We start from the raw sequence: 27,822 nt of genomic DNA, 5'->3' as shown, positions 1-27,822 counted from the left end.
AACACGACACGAGCACAATACTTTTTAAAGCAGATAAGAATCAACCGTGTCATGTTTTAGCAATTGTAGGGAATGTAACTGTGGGATTAAAAGTCTTAAATATTAATGACCTACTGAAAAGGGGTTGAGTTGGAAAGCTTGTTTACCGATTAAATGGTAAACAAGCCCTTGACATGGCTTTAGCTAAATTATTGCATAGAGTGTTCATCTTCTCTTTCCTAGTGGCTTAATTCAATATTATCTCCAGCACTTTCTACAGTGCCCCTGTAGCAACTCAGTATGTTCTCTTCAGCACAATCTTTTGAACATTGATGTAGTATTCATGTTCTTGAGTAATCTACGGGTAAAGTCAGCTGCTGATTTTATGGTGGGGATGAATAGCTATGAAGGGAGTGCTAAGTGTGTTTTTGTATCTCCTCATTGCTCTTTCTCAATTATAATCTAGCATTATGAAATATGAAAGCATTAGCTATATACTTGCACTGCACAGCTCCATTTTCCATTTAAATGAGGGTCAGAACATGCACCAGTCAAATAAATGTTGTCTTCCCTTTGTAGCTAGTCCAAGTAGGACAGTAGGGTAATGCTTTATTCTTATTAACTTTTGATGGGGTGCTCAAGTAACAGAACTTGATTGTTATTAAAAATTCTTGTATTTTAGGCTTAGATATGATTCACAGACTATTGAAAATAATGTCTTCACTTTGTCCTAGAGTAGACCCAAACTAAAACAAAACTAAAAAATTCTCTACTAACACCATTTCAGAGTCTGAACCCAGGGACCTTCAAGCCCCCACACAAAGCTTTGTTGCTTAAGCTAAACAAGCAACCGTACCAGATGGTAGTTAGATTAAGCTGCTATTCTGTGCGTTGACTATTCAGAAAAAAAGGAATGAGAGGAGTAAAAAACCCCTCTCTCACAAGCACATTATGAGGGCGGGAGATTAACATACAAAATTTTCAAATGACTCTCTGGGTATGCCTACACTGTTCTTAAAAGGTGGTCTCAAGAGAAATGCAGAAATGCCTGCAGCCTGCTTACAAACTAACACAGCCGCTAGTCTGCTGAGAGTAACACCCCTCGTGTGCCAGAGAGCAGCCTCTGGCCGTAGCGGAAGCATTGCTTTCACAGGTAGCTATTAAATAGCTAGTGAACCTGTTCTTGAGAGTATCTAGAAGACAGTCTAGCATAGGTAATATTTCCTCCCTATTCCCCGAAAGCTGTTCATTTATGGAAGCAACTACCTAAAGCAAAGTGAGGCCCCAGCAATACTTTTACTCCATGGAAGTACTTCTACTATGAGAAGAGAATAATACTTCAAAGACACAGGACATCTGAGAGAATGATTCTTGATTTCTTTGGATTCATTGGGTTTATTCTACTGACAGGACAATCCGAGGAGATCGTTGGAGAATTTTCAGCTCTCTTGGTATAGGTTGGCACTGTGTGAGGTTCAGAAACACTGGCGGCTGTTTTAACTGAGGAAGTGAACAAATGAACCAAAATCCTAACCCTCTTACAGATAACTCTGAGAGAATGCAGTGGCATTCTTTGCTAGCTCACAAAGATTTAATTTCTTGTCATTTTCCCTGTATGTTGAACAATGTATTGCTTGTATTGATAAACATATACAGAAAGCTACAGTCTTCTAAGGTTGATTTAAGGGATTTTTGGTGTCCTGAGTTTGTGGATAGAATGACTCTTCTATAGCCTTACAAAGACTTCCTAAAAATGTTGGGATTAGTATGAGTAACTAAAGGAATACAGTTATGCAAGACAGACGTCATCAGTCCTGTTTTGTTCCTATATGTGCTTGTATTTTCCAGAAAAGTGGGAACATATGCATTATAAAAGCTCTTGCATATAACTGTTCTGATATTAGCAGTAAGCGATATTTTTAACAAAACAAACACTGGACCACTGTTTATTGAAACTTAACCTTTGAGCTAAGTTAATGCTTTGTTTTATATTCTTTTTTGTGCAGATTAACTGCTTCATATGTTGTGTTTAAGCAGACAGTACCAGATTTCTTCTGTCCTTCTCCTTAAGAAGATCTCATGGATACTGCTGGTTGTACATTTTGCATTAACTCTTGTGTACAGTGCACTTGAAACTGTGTAAACAAGTGTGGGCTTGCATATGGAGGCCTTAGCAATCTGTGTGGCTATAAGCCTTGCAGCGGACCAAAGCTCTGTACAGTAATTCAGATTGCTCTGTAAATAAATTACACATAAAGCATTCTACAAAATTCCTGAGGCTGTACGATGGTGAGTCAGAGAGCTTTCTGTTTAGACTTCTATAGGGTGGGATGGTTTTGAATCATGAGGACAACTGAATCCTGAAGTACAAAAACAGTCTATTTCCACATATTTAATGGAAGTGCACTGAGTGACTTGGAAGTAGATCCAACTTCAGAGTTGGATGAGCTTGCCCAGGCTTCAGTCTGGAGTTCAGCCCTGCTTTGAGCAGGGATTTGGACCAGGTGATCTCCACAGGTGCCTTCAAGGCTACATAATTTTATGATAAAAATAAAAAGTAGCAGTTAGATAGTTAAAGAGCAAAATGCTTTTTGTTGCCTCTGCAGGAGTCAACTCTGCACTTTTGCGGGAGCTCGGATTCCCTGCGTAATGGGAAGATGTAGATAGTGGATTACACGGTGGAACTGCCACCTGGGCGGCCATACTCCGTCGCCCTGCAAGCTGGCCTTGCAAAGTTGCTCAGGCAGCTCTGTGTCCTGCTCCAGGCAAATGTGAGGAGCCATCATAAGCTTGGTGCTGCATATGAGCAAACAGGCCCTGCTAGGAGCTGGAGCAGTGCACCAGAGCAGCACAGGTGCAGCCATGTGGCTACACGGAGCAGTTCGGCTGCAGCGAGGTGCATTAGCTTCAGCTAACGCAGGGCCAGCGGTGCAGGGTGAGAGCTGGCTCTCTGCAGAGATGCTTAGAGGCCTGTCTGCATACAGTTATCATCTCCAGTGTTTCTAGCTCTGGGAACAGCATGAGGCCAACTCCTACCCCGTGCTGCAACACAGAGCCAGCATTGCTCTTTGGGGTTTACTAGTGTGGGCTCCGCACTGTGCAAATGGCAATACTGCTCTCCAACCCCAGCTGGCAGCAGACACAAGACAGCTGTTTTCAGTGCTCAGCTGGAGCCACATGTCATGGTGCTTGTGGCAGAATTAATCTGTGCTCCAGATGAGCTGTCCGTGATAATTAGGGGATGATTACAAGCCTCAGCTCTTTTTTTATATTTGTGGCAAAGGGAGCCACACAGCATCTAATGTTTTGCTGTCATAATTCTACATAGATGGGAAATTGAAATATCACTGTTACATAAATTCTTGTGTCATCTTGGGCAAGCCAGTAACACAGCTAAAAAGAGAATTTAATTTCTGGATTGGGTCTTTCCTCAGCTACTTGTAAAGGTTACGAACTGGAGTTTGGAGCTGCTGTGTGAAGTTTCAGGAGTTCATTTGAATTTAAAATCCCATTTTGGTGATTTTAAAAGATGATGGTTTTGACAGCTGCTGTCCCAGGACACTGAAGTCCAGGTATAATTCAACATATGTTTGCTTAAAGTAGTATATATGCCTAAGCACTTCAGTGAATGACTATTTCTGCACTGTATATTCACTTCAGGCTCAAACCCAAGCTCTCTGGTCATCTATATGGTTCACATGCTGGCTATTGCTCTTGTTCAAGTCTTGATCCAGCTAACTTCATCTTCAGGTTTGCTTCCTTCACAGAGCAATCAAAGGACCTGCTTCAAATTAAATGAGAACATTTTGGTAGAGTTGAGCATAAGTATCAAAGAAATGCAGACTTTCACAGTTCAGAATTGTCTGTGAATATAAACATGTTTTAACCCTGGATTTTTAGCTGTGGTTGTTTATTTCCTGAAATAATAATAAAAAATAGATACAATTTTAAAACTGGTATAAATGTATATATATGAACACAATCCATATTAACATCTAAACTAAATACCTGAACTAAGTAAAATCAACTGTTACAGCTCTATTGCTAAAGTTTTAAAGAAAACCAAGACAACTGGACTAGTTATTATGACAACCAATTAAGAGTTAAAAGACTTTAAAAAGCAGAAATTTCTTAATGTATGAATGAATCAAGGTAAAGGAAGTGAGATCAGTTAGTTTTAAAATCTTAAAGTACAGATAAACCAGAAAAAATCAGTTGCATTTCTTAATTATAGGAAATACTTGCCTAATTAGCAAAACAATTTTTGATCTTAACTCTTCTCTGATCAATGAAAAAACATTTTTTAGGGGGAAGAATGTAATTCCAGTTTCAGCCTAAAATGGAACATGAAATAAATTACAAATTGAACAAGTATCTAATAATTAAGTTGTTCGCTATTTTTAAACATAAGCCTGTACAAAAGCCACAATTATTTAAATGACAGGTTTTATTTTCTTGATGCTTTAAATTATAATTGGAATCACTATAACGCTAGTCAATCTACTCTTGTTCTTTGCATGGACGGATAAGAATCTTTCTTTTTTTTCATTTGTTGTTTTTGTAGATCTTTCCTGTTGCAAAAAATATAGAATTTTAAAAGATGTAATTGTTATTCTGAAAATCCCCAAAGCTGGTAGAGGAGTTTGGAAAAAAAGTAGTTTCAAGTACTAAAACTATCTTTAAGAGATTTATCTGATTTCAAAGTGCTGGCAGTTTTTGAGATTTATTGGATTTAACTCCTGTTTGAATGCTAATCTCTGAGGAGTCTAACTACCAAACTGTGTTTGCTTTTAGTCACTTTATTGCAAGTTGTTCAAGAAGCAGAGAGTTACAATTATATTAACACAGAATAATATGAATGTTATAAGATCTGGCAAAAATGAGGTTTTAAAATACATTTAAAAGCATAAATATAGCAGTAGTAATTTGAAGGAACTCTGCCTCTATAATGTAGGCAAAATACCATTTAATAACATCAAATTAAGGATATTTGTATGCAAATGTGAATTGCAAACATCCAAAGAAAAATCTTAAATAATAACACAATGTTTATATTAAGTACTCAGAGATTTTGATCTGAATTTGAATCTGTAGAGATGTTAGTTCTAATTTTCCTCTTGAAAAATTGGCTGGCATGTAAGTAAAGAGTGTAATCTCTGTTGTGCTCTCTAGTCTATTCAAAATTACTCTATACTGTTATTTGGCACAGTCTCTAGCTTTCTGTGGAGAAAACTATGTGAAAAAGCTCCTGTATCCTCTAGTATTTGGACTTCACACCAGACTGCTGGAGTCAGCGCTTATCCACAGGGAGTATTTGCAACAGTTCAAATGTGTGTTGAGAGCTTATTTGCTCCCATTTGTAAGCAGACACCATAACACAGAGCAAAAGCTCTGCCAAAGCTTCTCAGAAGCGTGAGCAAAACTGAATCTATGTCTGAATTTTGGCACTTCAAGGAAAACAAAGAATAAATATATAATTTTTGCAAAGGAAGGGGAGAGAGGTTTCTTTCTTTTGTTGTCTATTTTTTTCCTAGATGGTAAATATGTTAAACCTTTTGTAAGAAAAAAAAGGTGGGAGCTGCTGCCTAGAATTTCACTCTCAGGTTTCAGCCTCGATGTAGGAAAGTGGCAAGCAAGACAAGTGACAGCAGAGATATTTAGCAATCTCTTTCTCCTCTCTGCAAAATTTTTGCTCTTTTTCCCCTACTGATTTCCTGTCCAGTCACTGCTGCCGGCCTGATCTTCATGAACAAGAATTTCTCATTTGAATAAATACCTGTGAAATGCTCAACATTAGCAACCATGAAAAAATGCTGATACCACAGGAAGGATTGTTCTTTGTATTATTAATATTTGGGTTTTAGATATCGGTTGAATTTTTTCTTTGCTTAGGAAGACATCAACAATTAAAGAATAAAAATTCATCTAGCAGCACTGAGGGGTTTTAGTCACTGCACTCTCAAGTTGCTTAGTTTCCCAGATATAGGAACTCTTGGGAAAGGGCTCTGCAGAATACACCTTCTACTAATCAGATTGTTGAAAGTACGTCACTAAGTAAAGAAATCTTTCAAGCATCTTAGACTCAGAGCAATTATTGAGCTCATCATCCTTTATCAAATCCATTTGTCTTGAGATACTGAAATGAAAGTATGACAGGGATCATTAAAAAACTAGTCTAAGACTCTGTAGTTATTATTATACCATCTAATATATCTTCAGAAACAAAGTATGACTGACTACTGTTGTACTGAACCTTAGCTTTTATATTTCTTGATTTAGTTATATATTTAACTCAAAAAGTTTTGAATTATACCATAGCATTTTATATTTCTTTTCTTCCCCCTCCTTTTTTTCAATTTTGATGATTTACTTGGATATTTTTGTTTTCTTCCCCTCTTCAAACAGTTCTTTTACCATTGTTCCATCAATTTTTTTTGTTGTGGTATGTTCAGGCAGGCTGTTTTTCTAGAGGCATTATCTGTTTTTGTACAGTTGAGCATGTTTTGCCATTCTGCATAACAAACACTGATGAAAAGACTTGCAGCCTCTTAGATCATCACATCATTTTGTCTTTTGAACTTACATCTGTGTGTAGAAATATTAAGGTATTTTGTTTACATGTTTTGTTATCAGTAAATATAATATCTAACATAGGGTAGGTAAAATGCAATAAAATTAGGCCAAGACTAAAAGGAGAACATCTCTGACTAAAACTGTACTGTTTTTTTGTATGTTCAAACTACAGGAGTAGCTTTTGGTAAAAGGTGGTGCTACTGTTCCGCCTTCCCTTCCAAGTATGAGCTTCTGCTGTTGTACCAAATTGAGATATGGGAACAGGGATAAGGGAAAAGATACCTGTGGGGTGATGTTGAAACAGTAGATTAAAAAAAAAAGTTGAACACTTATCACGGGCGAGAAGGAGGCAAGTTAAGTTAAGTTAGTTTAACTCTAGTTTAACTCTAGTCTTAAGTTAAACTCTAAAGTCATTGTTGATAATCCAAGGAAAGCAGAATGAAGACTTCCATTGACACAAATGCTTTTGAAATATAAAATTCTATACAAACTTTCCAAGAAGTTACTTCCACTTATCTTAAGAGAATTCCAGATGGAGATATATAAGTAAAAAACTGCTTAGTATTGGCATTACTTGCAGCCGTAACTACAACATTGTCAGAAAATGGTAGAACCATAGAATCGGTAAGGTTGGAAGGGACCTCTGGAGATCATATAGTCCAACCCTCAAGCAAGTGGCCCATACAGGGATCAAACTCACAACCTTGGCACTATTAGCACCACACTCTAACCAACTGAGCTAAACCTAACCACAAATAATTTTAAAACCAAGATTCTTCTTCAAAATACTATAGTTTGTTCCAGACTAAAGAGGTAAGTAGAGTATGTGACCTACAAGTTCATCATTTTACCATTTACAGTCAGATCTGTATGGTTGGTGTTTGCAAATGCACACCTCTGAATAATTCATACTACACGAACTTTGTGAGTGTAAATTACAAAACTGAATAGATAATACAATATAATTTAAAAAAGATATATACTGTATTTATTGTAAATTTTAATTAAATGTGATATTTTAAAAAGAGGGCTTATTACTCAAAAAATCTCAGGACTAAGCCATGAATTTAATTCATTGTCAAGGATATGGTGTATAGGTTTTAATACTAGGAGGAACTATGAGACTGTGTCTGGCGTTACAGATGATGCAAAACTAAATAGAATTTGATCTTATTCTGATTTTAAGAAGGAAGAACCACATCTTCTTGGTCTGCCAGTGCATAATGACCCTCAATTTTAAAAATGTGTGTTTTTTTTCTTAGTTCAATATGTCTTGCTTTATTTTATACCCATTAGTTCTAGTTACCTTTTTTTCTATTGCTCCTGTCTACCTAAACAGTTGCAATTGCTTGTATTGACTGAAACTACTTTATCATCTATTAAATCAGCAAAGTACTAACTCACCTGCTTAACATAAAGGAGCTTGAAATCAATGGGACTTTAATTAAATAGGTGCTAAGGGCTTCACTGAACTGGGGCCCTGTGTTTTCAGATCTTGAATACATGAGACTGTTACCTGTCCATGCTGTGGCTTGGCCTTGTCACAAGAGGCATCAACTGAGATTCAGAGCTGTTCTGTGTCACTGATAAAAGTAAATAAACAATTTCATTTCTTTCTCCTTTCTATCACATTCTATGCATTCTTACAACTTACCTCTATGTTTTTTCAGACCAGAGTCATACAGAGTAAGCTGAACATTGTTTGAACATTATTAGTGAGAGGGCAGTTTGTGAGATCATGATAATCTTCGTTCTGTGTGACTTTGTGTGTCTTTTGTTCTACAGTGTGATGGAAGCCCCTACGTATGGAGGGGAAACCCTGAGATTAAAACAGAAGTTTTGTGCTTTGAAATGAAGAGAGTGAAGAATCCAGTGAAGAAATCTGGAGTGTGAGCATGGAATATCGGTGCCTAAAAATAGGTGTCTAATGCCATTTTAAAGTATGGAGGATATTTGAGAAATCTATGTTATACTGACAGATGCTACTAACTCTATGGGAGATCTCTGCCTTTTTTGAGCAGCAGATGGTATCCAGGTAGACTCTGAGGCATCTTGAATGGCACTAGACCACAACAACTGTTTCTTTATGCTGATAGCAACCAGCTATGCCACAGCTTTCCAAGTTACTTTGCTGTTTTCTATGACTAGCATGCAGTGGGAAAACATGGACAGTGTCTGGATAGACAAAAGCAATCATAATTAAACTCCTCCTCATATTGGACTGACTTAACCTAATTGGGTTCCAAATAAATCTTGGATCAATAACTATTTGTCCTTCAAAACTCCAAGTTTTTTCAAAGAAAATATTTGCAATAGGATACTAGCCTTCATCTGAAGCTCTCAGACATGACACATCTACTACATTTGTTCATATGCAAACTCAACAATAGAAAGGTCTTTGTAGGACCCTGATGCTGTCTGTAAAATGACAACTGGCTTCAAAGCATTATTGATTTATTAGAAAGATCAAAGCTGACACAAGTACCTGTCAAATAATAGAAACAACATTTGAAATGCCTTTTATTGACTAAAAGTTCCATGATGACTACTGCTGTGCAACTAGCTCTTTGGTTTTAGTTTAGCAAACACCATACTCAATATGACCTTTAGCATCTGTATTTGTTTAGGTGTGTCTGTTTCCAGTAGATGTCCACCTCATGTTCATCCTTTTTCCCTCCTCCTCATTCACTAATTTCCAAAAGAAATATGTTACTTACTGTTGTGCTTCATTGCCTGTTCCTCGTTCTGCTTTTTTATAATTGGTTTTGTTTCATTACTTCTATGCATAAGCCTAAGCACTGTGCTATTTCTGAACTCCCTTCTTTCACTTCTAAGTGAATTCTCTGAGTGATGTGCAGTTGCAAACGTCTGTGCTGTATGCTACATTCCTCTTAAGCATTGCTTTCACTAGGTATTTGGAAATAGATCAGCTTCAGCCACCAGATTTCCATCTCTAAGATTCCTCTGGCCTGGTTTGAGTTAGCAGTGCTTCACCACATGAAAGAGCCGTAGGGAGAAGCATGGCCATAGCTGCCAACAGTATTCTTCTACCACATACTGGAATTTGTTATTAAAACTTCAGCCAGGATCATTTATTATTCAGTTTTTGCCATTACTTAAAATCAGTAGGTAAGGGAGAGGAGGGTCTTGTGCCTGATCATCATATAGATCATATTGTTAGAGAAATACTGTGAGAAAAACCTTGCAAATAGTTAACAAGACTCAAGGACAAGGGGGAGAGAAAAACAGTACTGCAAAGGATAACCAGCTCGGGCTAAATAACCTTGATGAAACCACAGCGCTTTGAAGATTGCGAGGGGTAGGTGAGGCAAAAACAGCAGAATAACTCAGAAGTGACCTTAGGCTCATTAAGGCTTATTAAGATATTAAACTTCACACCCCTAAATGAATAATGAGATGGAAATGACATGATAATGATGTTACCGCCTCTTCTTCGCTTCCTATGCTAATTAACAAGAATGTGAAAGCGCAAGCGCAGAGCGATTACCTGAGGTAATGAAACTGTAACCAATAGAAAGATTTGTATAAAATACTCCCTGAAAAGTGTGTATAAATCCAGAATGAGAGGGGGAGAAGGTGTGCTAGCTTTGTGGGTTTACCACCTAGCACCCATCTCTGCGCAGAAATGAAATAAACAAATACCTCGACCCTGTGTGTCTATTGGGTGCTTGCACACCGGGTAACAGAACCCAGATTTTGGGACAATAATATAGTCTGATAGAAATATGTTATTCCTTTATTCAATACAGTTCTCTTAAACCTCTGATAGGTTAGAGGTGCAGGTACACTGAAATACACACACAAACCTACTAAGAAATTTTCTGTTGAGAGCTGTGTGGGTTAAAAGCATTAGAGCAAACTGGTGCAAACATTAACGATGTTTGATGGAGCATCATTTGATGGAGCAATAAATGAAGACTGTAATGATGCTAGGTAGAAGGGCACAGGCAAGGCAAGATTTACAGATACAAAATAGAAAGAGAAGGAGACCAGAGAAGAGATGGGGAAAAGAACAAAGGAAGCAACATCACATTTCTAAACCAACAGCACACTTTAAAGCAGCATTACATTTTCCCACCAAATACTACTAGAAGCTGCTGAATGAATAGCACACAATAATTGAAAAAAAAAATGCTTAAAACTTCGTGACGTCTAAATTGATATTTGTCCTTTTATTACATCAGTGAGAGTCCAGTTGTCATTTGAGGAGAAGACACACATTTCCCAGTTCAAGGACATAGAAAAAATTGGATGTGGGATTTGAGTTCAACTTCTTCGCCTTAACAGTGAGCTGAAAATAGGGTCACACTCTTTCCTCATCTATTCAATTTAATGTAATCTTAGTTTCACCATTTTTCTGTATAGTGAAACTGTCTTCAGGGGGAAAAAATAATTCTTACCCCCTAAGTATTCTACAAGCTCTAAAAGTTCCTATCGTACCTTGCTATAACTATTATTATGAAAGATTGGTCTGTGTATCAAGGCTGCATTGTAGCTGTAGTAGGAATCCCTCCTATGTTTAATTGTATTAAAGCAGGGGAACAAAGCAGATGATAGAAACATTGCAGCTTGTGGTTACCTTCAGGCAGGTCATGCTGATATAGTGCCACTTCTGAAAGATTGTCACAGAATATTTCTTCTGTTATTTGGAAAATTCTGCTCTTTTGGGATTTTTCTGGGTTCAGTACATTGTGCCTCTTTTTTCAGAGAATGTTACTTTTTTATGCTTGTTTCAGATGGGGCCACTGTGGTTGAATATTTATTTAAAAATATTATAGGAATGGGTTTTGAAATCATCAGGATTTCTTTTTGTCTTCTGCGCTGTTCACATCTACTTTTAACATGTGACTGGTGAAGACAGTACTTCTAATAACTGTCTCTGACATAAGATCTCAGCTATTAAGTTGCTGCTGGTATGCTGCCTGATTTCTGGATGTTTTCAGTCTGTCTTACCTACTTAAAACACATTTCACTCTTCTGAGCTATTCTGCAGCTTTTCAGCCATACCAGCACTTCTGTACTAGAGATTAAATTCAGTTATTCTTAGTTATTCTTCTGGTAGGTCATATAGCCACTTGTTTCAAGCTACTAATCAGTTCTTATCAAATCTAGCAGCTCTGGAAATCATAGCCTTTTGCTACAATGAAGATTAACTCTCCTTGGCCCTACTGTCATACTAGCTTCAGTCATGAATCAATATGTTGCTGGAGCTAAAAACTGTCACTTTTGCTGTGATCTTACAGCTGCATCTGTATATCACTTTTTATATATGCCTGAGGCTTGAGTTAATTACATCCATGCAGCACTTTTTCAGGAGTAAACTCGGGCTCACTAGCTATCCAGCCATCCACACTGCTTCCAGCTTGTCTATGCTGCTGGTACCATATGACTTGCCATATGCCTCATGCCTCAGCTCCCAGGCTGGACCCAGAGCTGCCTGGTACTGCAGGATGCAGTGGCCAGAAGTGGGAGGGCCAGTCTGGGGCCATCTTTCACTTCTGTGGAAGCCCATGCACCACGGGAGAGAGAGGGAAGGAGTTTCTTGGCTTCAGTGCTATTTTGGCACTAGTAGCTAACAGCTCTCATAGCAGCCCTGAAATTGGCTGCATATCTTCTTAAACCAATGCAGATGGGGTCACAGCTGTGACCCAGCTACACTTACTTTCAGCTTTTCATGGCCTTTCAACTTTTTCAACTTTATCCTTTTAGATGAGACACAGTTCTGGGGAAAAGTCATCAGCAGTGTGTCCTGCAGGTGCACAATAGCCAACTGTAGGTGCAGATGTAAATAGCAACCTTCAACTACAAACTTCAACCTTTGACTTGTGCCAAAGGCTGTGTCACTGTGTCCCACTGTATGCACAGCAGAACATTTTTTTCTAAGGCCTTCTGAGCAGAAGGAAAAAGGGAAATGTTCAGGCATCTGGGAGTAAGGGAAGACTCCCAAAGATTCTGGCTAGTGTATTTGACTCAGAGGCTTGGGTTTCCGGTTCCTTTTCCTTGGAAAGTGCAGCACCAGCAAGTCTAGTGCTGCTTTGCTCAGCTGCCTGACTTTTGCATGCTTGCCATAGCCTCATTTTGCCAGGACTTTCATCTTGCAGTAAAAATTCTCCCTGCCCAAGTAAAACTAGGCAAATGTCCTCTATTGCTAGTTTTCTGCTAGCTGAGGTTTCTCAAGGTAGGATTTGGAGACAGTATTCTCCCTCTGGGATGTATTGTGAAGAGACCAAAACAAAAAGCTGCCTATGTAATTCATACCTACAGACAAGAAATGCCTAATATGCTTGGCCAGATCCAGCAGAACTACCATTTTGTAGCTGGATTATAAATCTGATTTCACTGCTTCAGAAACTGTGGCTCTATGTGTACCAGGAAATCAAACAGAACGTGGGTCAGAATTTCCTGGGCACTGCAATGTGATTGCACAGATTGCAAAATGTTTTTTGCCTCACCATCTAGAGATTCTTCCCAAATAATTCCTGGCATAGTCTGGGAGTTAGCATGGGTCAAGGGTCATTGCCACTTGGTAGTTTGGATCCAGTCACATTTTTGGAGGGTGTTAGAATTTAATCATACGGTCACAGGCCATTCTGGGCCACCTAGTTTTAGGAACCCGACTATTTCCTAGCCTCACTGCTGAAGAATGGTTTTGAGGAAACATCTGATTTGCTGGTTGTAGCTCGTCCTCCCAAGGAGGATCATTCTGGAATGAACAACGACTTGAAGCATGAACAAAAGGGAAGTCTCCAAGATGCTGGGAGGAAAGGCAGATTTCTGAGGAATCTGTTGGTTTGAGCCAGTAGCAATCCTGGGTGAGAACCAGGACACTATGAACTTGGACCCAGGCTAATATTACAGTAAATAAGTGGTCTAAGATATTTAATGTGGCTTTTGTTCTTTGCTTCAGAACTGATCTCTACATACATCATATTCTAAGTTCCTGGGACACCTAGAACTGCAATCCATTGCCTTACTGTAGCTGTCTAGAGACATTTGTAGCTAGTGTCCAGCAGGTGCACATATCCCAAAGGCTTTCAGATGTATCTACTTTCTTGGATATCTTGGATGCCCATTGATGTCTAAATAAAATGTCACTAGATGACATTTTACAAAACCAAATCAAGTCGCTTCACCCCTGCTGCCATGCATTAACCTTCTGTGTTCTCAGAAAACTCAGGGGACAAATTTAGTCCTGGTATACTTTTAAGGACATATAATTCAACTTAGTTTTTAAAATACACGAGGAAAAGAAGGTTTTTCTTCTCATCAGGCTTTGGGCATTCATGAATAAGTCTTGCATATAATATTAATCACTCGTGCCAGAAAGAATTGGAGTGCGTTGGTGTGTACAGCCTTTTATATTTCCCTTTGATTGGCTAAATATACCACTTTAGCCCACACAACTCAGTAGGGATCTTGCTAGCTTCCAAAAAAGTGGAAAACTGCATTGAGTGCTGATTTCCCATGTGCAGATAAGAAAGTACACCCTAATTTGGAATTTACATTTATGAAGAAAGCAAGCTGTTTTCAGCAACAGAGATGAGGGACACTGTGAAAATGAGGCCAGGTTTTAACAACTGGAACTAAAGCTTCTGATAAACTGTGTAATTAAAAGAAACTACAAATCTCGTTTTAAGCACAAATGCCATTTAAAACCTCTGCTGTAGCAGAGAAGCCACACACAATAAAAAGCGTATGTATCTTTTTGAAAGAGGTGCCACAGGATTTTTATTACAACCTTCGAATAAGAAGTGGGACCAAAAAAACTCTCAGCAAAGTACCTAGTGAATTCATGCCTTGCATTAGCAAATGAAAACTCCAAATAACATATCATTATTAGGTAAATGTGTACCCTCACTGTCACTCACTGGAAAGCCTATGAACGCAGATAATGACCACTGTGTTCACAATTTGTGTTCAAAGTGTGTAATTGTTTACTGGACCCTCTACACAAATGTATTTCACAGCATTTTAAAGGTGTTTAATGAACATTTCCTGACATACGTAAAATCTAACAACAATCAGTAAAATAATTTGGTTTTATTCCTATGTTGTGAAACTTTAGTCTAAAAACAGAAGAAAAAGTTTTCTAATCTTTCTTTCATTAAATGTAACATCTCAGAATATTTCCAGTATTTTTCTGATATGAACACTGCATGTATTAACATTAATTAAAGACCAGATGAGCACTCAGTGTCCATATGATAATTGTAGGTATTTTAGAAATTTTTTGGTTGAGAGGAAAGCTTGTTCTGGTGACATATAACCAGTGAACTTTCCAAGCCCTTAGCTGAACGTGAATTCCTTTTCATCTTCAATAAAACTAAGTAATTTTCAGGTATTAAGTTTGGTAAGTTTTACCTTTTTTGGTTATTTCTTTGCTATGATGGGGCAATCAAAACAAAAAGCAAAAATCACATAAAAAGTAAGATGTTGTTCTTGTGAGATATCCAAACTCATATTTTGATTAAGAAGCTGAAATGTGTTTGAATGAAACCTCAGTTTTTCAGCATTCATTGAAACTGCATCTCCAAATTCATTACTGATGTATTTAACACATTCCCTAGTGTCACTATCATCATCTTAGTAGTGGATAATATTGAATGCAGGTACATACCTAAACCCCCTTAGACATTGTAATTACAACCCTTCCCACCTGAACTCAAGAAACCTGTTAAAACATAACTTGCCCTATATATTTTTTAATATAGTTTGAATTTCGGAGTGGGTTGTAGTGTCTTTAACCATGCTGAACACTGCCTTAATTTGTGAATAGTCCCACAGATGTTCCTAGGATTGCGCTGAGGAGAAAGCACGAGAAGCACAATTCTTTCCTTTTTGTCAAAATGTTTAAGCATCATCCCAGTTATGAAAAATAGTTCCATTCACAGAATATTTGAAAAGAGTTTTATAATCTCCCACTTATGATGCAGCTGGATAGAACTAATATTAATTGCATACTTTATGAGAAAAAATTATATTGAAAGTATAATTGCCTTTTGTATGTTAATATGTTTACTGAGAGGGCTAGGAGAGAACTTCTTTTGAAGAACATATTTGTGTTTTACTGATTAATACTTACAAATAGATTTTGAATAGATTTTAACACTAAAATATTTATTGCTCAAAAGTACTTATCAACTTGTTAGATATCTTTTTTTCACTTGAAATACGGTGTTGTTTTTATGTTGTTAAGACTACTTTGAAATTTGTATTTTACAAAAAAGCTAGAATTGTTTCTCTTTTCATAATTAACAGACTAGTGTATTTATTTTTGTAGCTGTGAATGAAATATTATTACATTATTTTCTGAAAAATATATATAATAGGAAAGCTCAGCTGCCTAAAAATTTTTTGAAAAGAATGTTAGGGTTCTGAACACAGGAGAATCAAGCTTAAAATTAATTTGATCAAATTGTGAAGTATCCAGTAAAGTGGCACATCGTGCCATGCTCTTAATTTTGGCTATGAGTTACAAATGTTAGGGAAGACCTGTGCCTTCTTCCTGCCTTCCCCCAGCCTAGGTACAGGATAATTTTGATGCCAGCAATTTTGTCTGATATCAGATAGGATTTGCAATTAGGCTCAAAACCATATGAAATGGCCTTGGTTTTGTATTGCATTTTAGTCTTAAACCTAAACCTAGAGGTTTAGTTTTCATGGAGTTAGCATGAGTTTTGTAACCGTTCCCATGTAGGATTATTGACACTTGGAAAAAGTAGACAATATAGATTTTGCTTTAGAAGCATGCAGGCTGGAAGGTCACTAAGGATTTCTGTTAAATCAGGTGAAACCTGGCTGTTCTGAGATTCACTTTGGAGACTTGGATCTCATTCTGAATGAGGTTTGAATGATGGTGACAACCCTTCCCACCTGAAGCCAAACTGTAGTTCCATGAATAAGGTAAATCACAAAATTGCTGAGGGACACCAAGCTGAAATCCTACTGATATCTTAACTTTTTGTCATACCCTAGAAGACCAATCATTTGTATTCCAAAAGTTCCTCTTTCTAATCTAGATGTTCATCAAATTATACCTTGTATGAACATGAAACTAAATTGCTGAGTGACTTGGGACATTGTATTCCTAACTTGGAGCATGCTTTAGATGAGTGAGTTTCAGACTTGCTAAAAATCAAGTCTATTTAGAAAGTCACTAGTCACTAAACCACTTAAAATACTTAGGTATTTTTGGCAATGCTGATGAATAATCAAGCAAAAAGGAAATACACAAGCAGTTTATGCCAATGGAGAATGAATGATATTCTTATATAAGACTTCATTAATTTTAAAAGTAAGGCTGTTAAAGTATTTAACTCAAGGTATTATGGAGCACTACCAGTTTTGCTACTTGAGAAAAAATCAAAATAATCATTCTTAAAACACAGAAGATTTACAAAGAGCAATGGCTAATGGTAAATGCATAAAACTTATGCTCAATAGGGAGGGTGTCAAGGGGATGGGGACAAACTCTTTTCAGTTGTCCCATGTCACAGGACAAGAGGCAATGGGCAGAAATTGAAGCACAGGAAGTTCTGCCTGAGCGTGAGGGGGAATTTCTTCCCTGTGAGAGTGACAGAGCACTGGACCAGGTTGCCCAGAGAGGTTGTGGAGTCTCCTCCTCTGGAGATCTTCAAAGCCCACCTAGATTCAACCCTGTCTACCATGCTGTAGGTGACCTTGCTGAGCAGGGAGGTTGGACTAGATGATCTCCAAAGGTCCCTTCCAACCTTACTGACTCTATGATTCTATGAAATATGTTGTCTATTATTTAGAAATAACACTTCACAGTGTTTTATTCTAAAATAGAATTAAATTACAATACAAACACCATACCATCAAATTTTCCGTGACTCAAAGCTTCAAATCATTAACAACCATTTCTTCAATTACATTCTTACTGTGTAGGGTTAATTGCAATATACACACTTAAATTTTGTTATGGGCAATTAGGTAATTGTGAATTCTGTGCATATAATTTGAATGTTTATATAAAGAAAATACAGGATGGAAAATTTGTGTGTGGGACTTGTATTTTGAGCCTATTACCTAGAATTGAGTTCATTACTGTACTTGTTTTATTTATTTGCAAAAACATTATGTAAATTAATTTTAAAAAAGGCCATCCTATTAGAAACTGTAGATGTCAATAGTGTGCAGTCCAGCAATAATGGAAGAGGTCAGAACAACAGCCCAGGACAGAAAAAATATACAGACCTTTGGAACAGTACAATTAGAAGGAGAACTGCCTGGAACTTTCTATCGTGAGCAGTTTTACTCGACAAAATGAGTTTTTCACCAACATATTTGTTTTAATGATATTTTCCACTTGAAAACATTTTCTGATTTGCATTGGTTTTATACTCTCATTTGGCAAGAAAATAAAATAAAAATTTCTCTCCAAATGAGATCATGGTCATTTCTGAGAAAATGGAAATTCTGAGCTAGATGTAATGAGTGCGAATTTTCAATGGCATGAGCAGTTAAATATGGTTTCACGCAGCGATGAGGAGCAGATCAAACCGTTGGCGAGCCGACCCGTGCTGCAGCAGTAGTGCTGAATTTGTTGGCAGTGGCAAACTCTGCCCCATTCTGTGAGTAAGTCCATGCACCCGTTGCCTGTCGGAGGGAAAGAGTGGCGTAAGTCTGTGTAGTACATGTTGATGCACTTTGTCATGGCAGGGGGATACTCTGATAAGGGTTCATTTTGCTGTGGTGATTCATTTCACTTTAGTGCTGAAGTAGAGCGGAAGTAGGGGACTGATGAGCTCAGAAATCTGACACTGAATGACTTTCAATTTTCTGTCCTCATCATTATGTTCCTGCAACAATTTTCAGTGTGCCACTGTGGATGAAAGAATCTGCAGTACAGTTCTAGTTTGAGTGCATCCCTCCTTCCTTACTTTCTCTCCCACTATTGAAAGAATCTGTCGTTGTGGAAACATTGTGAGTTCACAGCCTCCCTGAGCGAGACTCTGTTTAAGCAGAGGTGTGCACAAACTGCCGGCAAGACCCAGGAGAAAAATCAGTGCCCACTTTGTCCTTTCTAAGCACCCTTGTTCCTTTTTCTCCTTTGCTGCATGCATTCTGAGTGATATTACACGGTGCACAGTTGCTGAAATCCTAATCAAAACTTACTGTGCATGAAATTCACTTATAGCGTATTAGGTGCCCAACTGGGCATGCAGTTAAATTCTTTGGCTGCGCAAAGGGTTTGGGGTCTCAGGGAGATACTGTTCAGTCAATTTTGACGACTTCACTCAAAAAAAAAAAAGGTTGTCTCTCTTACAGTGGCAGAGAGCAACAAACTGGCCTGCCTCACCATCAAGCCTTTATCTTTTGCTTCAATTCCTGCCCAGCTGTCACAGCTGATGCCAGCAAAATAACTGTGTTCAGGATTGGTTTCTAATGGGAACTGAAGTATCTGCTCTCAGTCCTTGCTGCTATGCTACTGCAAGAATTAGGAAACAGAAGGTGAAACTGACTGTTCTCATTTTAGGTGTGACCTAAAGAGCTCCCCGTGCAACTACCTATTTTATCATCCAGATAAAACTTTCTTTTGCAGTTCAGTTGTTTGTCCATGATTGTGTTGTGTTCTATAACTGCTAGTCACTGTGGTGCAGCAGAATCAGGTTTTACTCTTGATACGTAAAAACTAAATCCGTGAGTAGTCTCATCAAAATCAGTGGAACAATCAAGGAAAAAAGAGCTAGTCGTTGGAGATCCAAATAACTGTCTCTAAGCAGTATGCTTAAAACTTACCTTTTGCCTAACTGCTCAGGCCTTATTTAGGAGAAAGACAACCCTTATGAAGGCTCTGAAATCTTGTAATCTTTAAAACTGGAGGCTGATTCAGGGTTTTTAGTGTGTTCATCCACAGTTTCTGTGCACCGTGAACATGAGTGTTACATATTTATCAATACTCTTCTCCATAGGTGTAGCATGTGAGCCTTTTGTGCTAGATACACTTACCATGAATAACACATGGAAATGATGGAGAGAACTTGTACATTTTTAATTGTTTACTTACTTTCTATTTACTAACATGCTCCTAATTTGTTCAATCATCATAGCCAAATGCACATAAGTTCTTCTTGATTTCCCCGTGATTCAGACCTTGTAGTGTTGCTGTCTCTCTTCAGAAAATGTCTTCAAGTTTAATAGATTTATTTATGACTCCAGGGCAATATTCTGCAGGCTAACAACAGTGGAAGGACATGCCAATCGAAAAGAATGACAAGGACAGAGAGAAAAGCTACGTTAATTTTAAAGATAAGCTAGAAGAGAGATTAAAGGGATAGGAAGCGTGATACATTTTACAAGGCTGTCTGGGTTTGCTCGGAAGAGCTGACTGAACACAGAAGGAAGGATGCACTGTGCTGTGTCTTGAGGATGCACTGTGCTGTGTCTTGAGAAGTGTTATAAGCTGCTCGAGTGCCACGTGCTGCAGAGAAGTGCTCACAGGAAATGCTGCTGGTGTGCTCCAAAGTCTTCCCGTTGACCAGCACAGGCTCATCTGTGCCAGCCGTGCCTGAGAGCCCACCGACTATGCTGTTGCCCTAAACAAACCTGAATAAAAACAGGGGCATGCAAACGCGATGGTGAACACGTGTGTCCAACACTGTAAAAATATTGTTTTGAGTATTATATTACTATGCGTTTCTCAAAACAGGGACCTGACCTGATCTTAAAAATGCCTGTTTATCTAGGACTATTCAAATCTAAATAATTACAAAGACAAGTCTATATTGTGACTTATATACTTAAAATATATTGTAAGATATGTTTGACCAACTACTCTCAAACTAACATCACTTTCCTAGCACTTAACTTAATACTACTTTTCTCCGAATATATGTCTCCTATTTTTTATGAAGTTCCATTAGCATAACCTTTGATACCTAAAAATTATGTTTCCAGGCTAAGTTAGTCATTGGTCACCTAAGTTCCTTTTCAAGTTGGTAAAGATATTGCCCTCTAAAGATGCCTTAATTCCACATATTTTTCAGAGGAGTTTTGAATGTATAGCCAATAATAGAGGTCAGATTTTCACATAACAAAGCTGGAAGAGAGTCCTACACTCATTTTGCTGAGATACGTGCATTCCACTTAGTATATATGTGCAGCATTCTCTCTAATCCTTTCGGTTTTTTTCATAATTTTTCCCTTCTGGGACTACAAGTCTATCTACAAACATAGAATTTCAGCTTGAAACTGCTGTATTTCCAACAAAAAAATAAACTTGTTTCAAAAGAGAGAGAACTTCCTAGGAAAAGGAAAGGTTCACACACTGCAGCTGTTCTCTGTATTTTCTTCATCCACCTGTCTATTTCTTTCTGAAAGTATATAGGAACTTGATGAGCTGGAGAAATTTCAGTCTTTATGCAGAAAAGAAACATTTTCTTGAAGGATATATACATTGCTGGAATGCCATCTGAGTTGACAACAATGAGAATTGTTCCTGTTGCCCCTTTTGACACAAAGATATTAGCAGTTGCCTTCCAAACTAATTTTACAGACCTTCAGCAGGACCTTCATTTAACGCTGTATTCAGTGACAGGGGTGCATTTAAAATGGTGTTAGTTAATTTATCAGGCACTAAGCAAGCTTTGCCCATAAGCAGCAGCTCTCTGCTGTGTTCTGTTTTGTTTTCAGAACGCATCTGAAGTTCACATCGTGAAAGATGTTTGAGCATCCAAATCAAAACTGAGTTTTATTTAACAGCATTTACAATTACTTTCCAGAGCTGTATGGAAAATTAAGAAATGTATCTTATTTATCCATGCAACAGAGAAAGTAATTATGCTAATTGCATATTGTATATAATGTCAGTTACAATTTAGGAAAAAATGATTTGTATGCACATGCAAACACACAGTGAAAATTGATTTATGTAATATATTGACCACAAACCATAACTTGAGACCAACTTATTTTTTAAAATTATGTTTACTGCTTCACAGTATGGTTACTAATTTTGCAGAACTGTAATAAAACAAAGAAATATAAGGACAAGCTTTCCTTATTCATAATTAGATACCTACTTAGTGCTATCAATTACAGGTTGTCCCAGGTAATTCATCAGAGTACCATGTGGAGTTATTCTCTCGTATAAACAGAACATAGATTAAAAATACATATTAGTTTAATTTTATTGGGAAATCTTGACAGCAGTTTAAAAGGACTTTCAAATTCTTGTTAAGATCCTGTGCTGATTTTTCCTTTAACAGAAGGCACAGACCAAAATATCACATCCCTGGAGCACAGTGGAATGGCATGGCAGGAGGGATGAGCCTTTTGAATCCAACCCCAAAGCTGAAGAAACAATTGTACATCTGGTTTAGGAAAAAAATAATCCGCCTGTCTGTCTTCTGAAACCTCTTGTTGTGCAGTGCAGCTGATTGGAGTTTAAATAGTTCAGTTATAATGTGCTTCAAAACATCCCTGTCAAATTGTGATAGAAAGTATTGAATGTACCTACACGTATAGAACAAGCAGTGCACCCTCGGCAAGACCCCGAAAATAGATTTGCCCTTTTACACTGATGTTATTTAATCAATAGTGAAATATGAATTGAAATACAGGTTTGCATTTCCACACTAGGATTTCTGTTTGTTTTTTCCGAAATCATATCGCTTACGCTAAGGTTTATTTTGGCAATCCACAAAAACAGTTGTCTAGTTCCTGTGTTGCCTAGAAAGAGAGGGATGCATAGTAAACCAATCATGTCATTAAATTTTGGCAGTAAGAGTGGGGTGAATAGCCCTGAAGAGATGCCTTGTACCTTAAAGAAGGAGCTTTAGTCCAGACATTTAACTTCTGTATGCCAAAAGTGAGGAAACATGAATCACAACTCTAAAATATAAAATAGATTAGTAGATGAAAAATAATGTTCCTTTCCTGATGATCTTGATTGTAGGATTTGATCAATTCAGAAAGGATGCACATTTGGTTTCAAGCCATGTCTTTGAGCAGAGGCAGTAACCTATAAACTACATATAATAATCACAACTGAATTTAAATGTGACAGCTGAGATTAACTGCGTTCTTCCCAGACTTGTGCAGAGAAAAGCTCTAATCTGTATGTCCATCAGCGCACAGGACCAGAAAGGACTTCAAGAAAGCCTTAGTAGGTCCTTCTGCTCCATGGCAAACGTGGCTGTACCCTGATCATTCTTGGCAAATGTTTGTCCAAGCAGTTCCTAAGGGGTCCCACTGCCAGACCTCAGCAGCCTCCCTGGGTGAGCTAATCCAGTGCTTCCCTACATTTATCACCAAAAAAACCTTTCTAGTACCCAGTCTAAATCTTCATTCTAGTATAGACCAATTACTTCTTGTCCTATCCACCACAGACATTGTCAATTATTTCATTTCTCCTTTCGGCAGCTGTTTATGGAGTTGCACTGTTATATACCTCTTCAGTATGCTTTAATTTAAATGATCCTGCTCCTTCAGCCTTTTTTTTAATAGGTCACAATTTCCTGACTTCTAATCATTTCCACTGCTCTCCTAAGGATTCTGCTCAGCTGCTCCACAGCTCCACTTCTCTTGAAGTACAATGCCTGAGCTGGAGACAACTGAATCCTTATTGGTGATAAACAGAGAGAGAGGATTACTTCAAGTGTTTTGCACACCATATTTATTATATATGTTCTAGTATCATGCGAGCTCGTGTTCTAAGCCTGTATATGTAGACTTAACATTTGAAGACTATAACTTGTTATGAAGCTGAAGCCAGGGTAAAAGTGGGTTTGATTTTCTGACATGCCCTTCATTTTTGCAATATCAGGAGCTATTTAATGATATAGGTGCTAGTAGCTAGATGTAAAAAAAGTGCAACCATGGAATTGCCATTTCAGAAACAAGTTTAGGCTTTAGACTCAGTTGAATATCTATTGTTTGGTTCTGATTATTTGAAAACGAAGTCCAATATACATTTTTTTCTCTTTGTAGAGCAGATGAGCCCTAAGCATTAGTAATTCAAGCATTTTCACACTATTCCACTTGGTATCTTAACTGTGACCTGGGCTCACTTCTTAAATTGAAGTGTGCTGCTACCATGACTACTGCTGCCAGGTAGCTGCCAGGCAAGCTAAGGTTGAGTATCTCGGTTTTACCGGTAATAAAAAAGATTAGGCTCCAAATGTGGTGAGAAGTGTTTAAACATTAAGCGCATAAGTGATTAATATGAAATAAACATCCAGACAGAAGCTCTTCTATCGGTCCTTGAAGCTTTCACTGTTTTATTGACAGTGCTTTTGATTTTTGAAGGATAAGGGAAGTCTGTTAGACATCGCCCTCTTTACCAGCTCCTGCCTTATCTTCAGATGCTACCCAAAACATTTCTACCTCCATCCCAAGCAGCCTATTCAGAGCTGCTCTAACTGTGGTTGGGCTCCATGGCCACCACATTTTGAAACTGGTGCTGTTAAGGCTACTGCTTCTCCCTGGACTTGTAAGACTAGCCAGAGAATGAACTGTGGTGCCCTCATTGACTACAGCAGCTAATCAAGACCAATTCTTTTCTCTGTGCTATCCCAACAGAAAATAATTTGGAGAGGTCAGTTTTTGAGAGATTAAAAAAATGGTTGCATGCTTCAGTTACTATGAAAAAAAAATAAGCACAGACAGAGGGCAGAAGAAAAGTATCAAAGCACTGCATAAACAGTGTGTTTTCGCCCCTACTGGTGGCATCTATTAACATATTTATCAGAACTAATGATATTCTGAAAACATAAAAATAGAAATGAAAACAGAAATGAGTTCATCCCATTCACTCTGCCTATCCCCATGTCACTTTGTTACCTAGTGAATTCCTGGTTTTGTCAAAACTAAATTGCAAATCTTTACTTTGAATCGTATGGATACACACAGATTAATCTCTGCTATTATACTTTACATTTGGACTTATAAATGGTGAGGAAAGTGTCAGAGTGGATAAAATAGTCTATTTTGTGTAGGTAATGGACTAGATCTTCCAAAAAATGTAGCTAATATAGATTTTTAGAACTATTAACTGCATAGACAAGAGATTAAAATAAGCTTATGTTTCACTGCTGCTTGCCAAAATTAATATTTTTAGTGACCTCTGTATCTGACTAACTTCTAAGGTGACGTCATTATTATTCAGAAATAATAGTCTTGAGTTCTATCTTCTGAACATGAACTTCTATCTATCTGAGTTCTTGTGATAGATTTTCAGGGCTTGTCACTATATATGTGACTTGTCACTGCATGTGTGGTTGTCAGGGCTCTTCTCTGTTATGTAGCTATTATTTCAGAATCAGGTTTTGCCTAAGCTAATATTCTGCCTAGATGAATCCATGAATATTCAACTTAGTTTGCACACAATGACTAAAATTAAAGCTTGTGCTGTTTAGTAACAGGATACTCAAAGTGTAATTGATATTGATTCCTATTGGTGAAATTTTAATTTGCTGCCTAGTTTTCTCTGAATCTGTTTTTTTAAAGAACATGAAGGTTTTAAAAATTTATGTTGTGTCTCTTTTTAAATAAATCATTCAAAATTGCTTTGATTTTAACTTAGGTTTGGATTCGCTGCAACATGCTCATATTCTAGGCAACTTTTGTTTAAGTTTACTGTGGTGATGTGTATTTAGTAGAGTTCTATCCAGCAGCTAGAGTCTGTTGAGCCCTCAGCAGGAAAGTAGTATTACATTAGAGCAGTAGAAGTGCAATGCATCCCTTTCCAACTCATTATTAGAGTTCAGAAGGTTTCAATTGAGCATTCTTGTCAGTATTAGCCAGAATCTAAAACTGCTGTAATGCTCTTCTTCTGCAGGCAGTTTCTGCTGATGGCGGAATGATTTTTTTTAAACTTAGAAAAGGAGAAAGAGCAACCCATGAGGGCAAGCACAGCCATTTAAAGCATACATTTTACACTGCATGTAGGAAAAGCACCTCTGTTGTGCAGGTCTGGAGGTTTTGGACTCATCGCACAGGCAATATAGAATTAATCTGTGCAAGCGCATTTGTAATTGCTCATGTGCAGTAGATAGAAGACAGATTGCATCAGATCTTCCGTTTGTGAACTCCCTAGTGTTGGCAGTGAGCAGTTATTTTTCATAATGGATCTTTTTTATCATATGTCTTTAACACAGTAAATACAGTGTTTACAGACAGGTCTGAGCATACATTTTTTCTTCAAAGGAAATATGTGAGAGGAAGAACTCAGATCTCACATTACAGACTTATTATTCTTGAACACAGCAAAAAAGTTGTTAAAATGTGTGATACAAAAATCCTTCCTTTGGTTTGCTTGAAAAGACTACCAAAAAACCTTACAACTGCTGCTGAGTTACAAAGAGTAGGCATAAAAATTTAGCAAGGAGAGGAAAGCTCTCTCTACTAATGAGAGGCAAAGGTTTCCTTTTATGTATACAGATTCAGAAGTCATTCTAACTGCTATCCTGCCTTCCTTCCTACTGTTTATCTCATTATAAAGACCCTGGAACAACCAGTACATAATTTTAAGTAGAAGTCTGATACAGAAGTGAAGGATCTCCTACTAGATTTTTAAGGGGTCAGAATATGTGCCATTACTAGAGGGCAGAGGTTGAGATACCACTGGGAATGACGTGTTGTGCAGGACACTGACTGTACTACCTGGCTGTGCTGAGTGCCTCCGAGTTAGCTGACGATTGCTGCCTTGTCTGGTTTGAGTAGGAGCTTCACAGGGTCCAAGTCCCCTTGGGATGATGCAGATCCAGTTGTGTTTGCTGTTTCCTGTACGACTGACCTCACTTGCCTTCCTTGTTCTCTGCAGACAGCCCGAGCCTGCGGTGTGGCTTTTGGCAGCCTCGTGAAAGTTTGTGTGCAGAGGCTTCATGCTTCGTGCTCTCAGGTCTCGTGCTCTAGCTTGGTGACTAAGGTGGAATGCCACGAGTGTAACTTACTGTTTCTCCAGATAAATAGATACTGTTTCTACAACTAGGGCTTTTCTTTAAAATTTCTAAGGCATCTTGAATTAATTTTCAGTCAGGATTATCTAGGACATTTACAGTATTCACCTAGCAGTACAAATTACATGTTAAAATAATGAAATAATTGATGTTTCAGAATATAAAAGCTCAGAATAATGTGTTGCTGTTCAAGATTTACTTTTGGTTTTATCTTTCCCCTGTGTACTTAAGGAAAAAGAACAGAAGATCTTATTTCCTACATGAGTTGAAGTACTGGTATCTTTTTTTCTAAAGTGTTCCTTTAGCTTTCAGGGACACGGTAGACATGGTAAGTAATCTCTCTTTAATCTTTCAACAGCCTCACACTAACATGTATGTCTCAAAGTGGTCTTGTTTCTGCCATTGCAGTTGTTGATGGCAGGCATAATCCATTTTTAACAGTGTTAGTGTATTAACATTAACATTTTTACCACTTGACAGGCTTGATGTGAAAGGTGGCCTTTCCTCTCCTTTCTGCAGACTGCTTCTAGCACTCAGCTGGGCATTTCTTCAGGAATCCTAACACTATGAGATAAAATTTAAGTCAAAGATATCTTGTGACACTGAATAATCAAGCTATGGGGTAGCAATTTGTCCTTTACAAGAGATTAAGCAATTATCTTTTCCTAGCTGCCATCAGAAGACTATTTACTGTTTTCTGCTTTAGGGCTGAACTCTATAATAAATATCAAACCTGTGTATGGATGTATAATTGCAGAACCGAGAATGTGATAGATGAAAGGCTAGTTTTACTGTGGTTGTATGCCCTCTAGCTGATAAATTTGTCCACTTCATTTATGGAAGACTCATGTTCAACAGCAGCCCTTCCCTGGGGAGATCTAAATGTGCACCTCCCAGGATGACTCAACTACCAAGTTACCATTTATTCTGTGTGCAAGTTCTTGTGCAGATTCCCTTCCACTTTGTACAGGATAAATGTTCTCCAAGACAGTAATAACAACAACAACAACAACAAGAATGAATACAACTTTTTGGTTAGGATACACTTCTGAGAAAAGAGAGACCTTGACTCAAATTTCTGCTGTGAATCAAAACAACATGGATTTGAGCCAAGATTTGTCACCTTCCAGGAAAGTGCAAAGTGCTTTAATACTTACTCATTTTCCTTCTCACTGGTTTATGAATATTTAAGGAATCCATGTAAAATGAAACAGCATCAGTAGGAGAGACTATGCACAAACCTCTTCGGAATACCTTACAGTGGTGTTGCTAGGTCATTTTTGAGGAGACATGGCTTCAGTTCCTCTCAGGAAAAAGAAAAAAAGTT

General features: G+C 37.7%; 1 protein-coding gene across 1 annotated transcript in view; it reads right to left on the bottom strand.

Moving 5' to 3' along the window:
- The window catches only part of IMPG1 (interphotoreceptor matrix proteoglycan 1), a 168,137-nt gene extending 141,715 nt beyond the window's left edge, over positions 1 to 26,422 (bottom strand). The window contains exon 1 of the mRNA XM_062573091.1: positions 26,200 to 26,422. Coding sequence (XP_062429075.1) covers positions 26,200 to 26,422 — 223 coding nt within the window. The remainder of the gene's footprint in view (positions 1 to 26,199) is intronic.
- Between the last annotated feature and the right edge of the window lie 1,400 nt (positions 26,423 to 27,822).

This window comes from Rhea pennata, chromosome 3 (assembly GCF_028389875.1).
Source record: "Rhea pennata isolate bPtePen1 chromosome 3, bPtePen1.pri, whole genome shotgun sequence".
NCBI classification, from domain to species: domain Eukaryota; kingdom Metazoa; phylum Chordata; class Aves; order Rheiformes; family Rheidae; genus Rhea; species Rhea pennata.
Note: the sequence above shows the minus strand (reverse complement) of the source record. Positions and strands in the feature narration are given on the sequence as shown.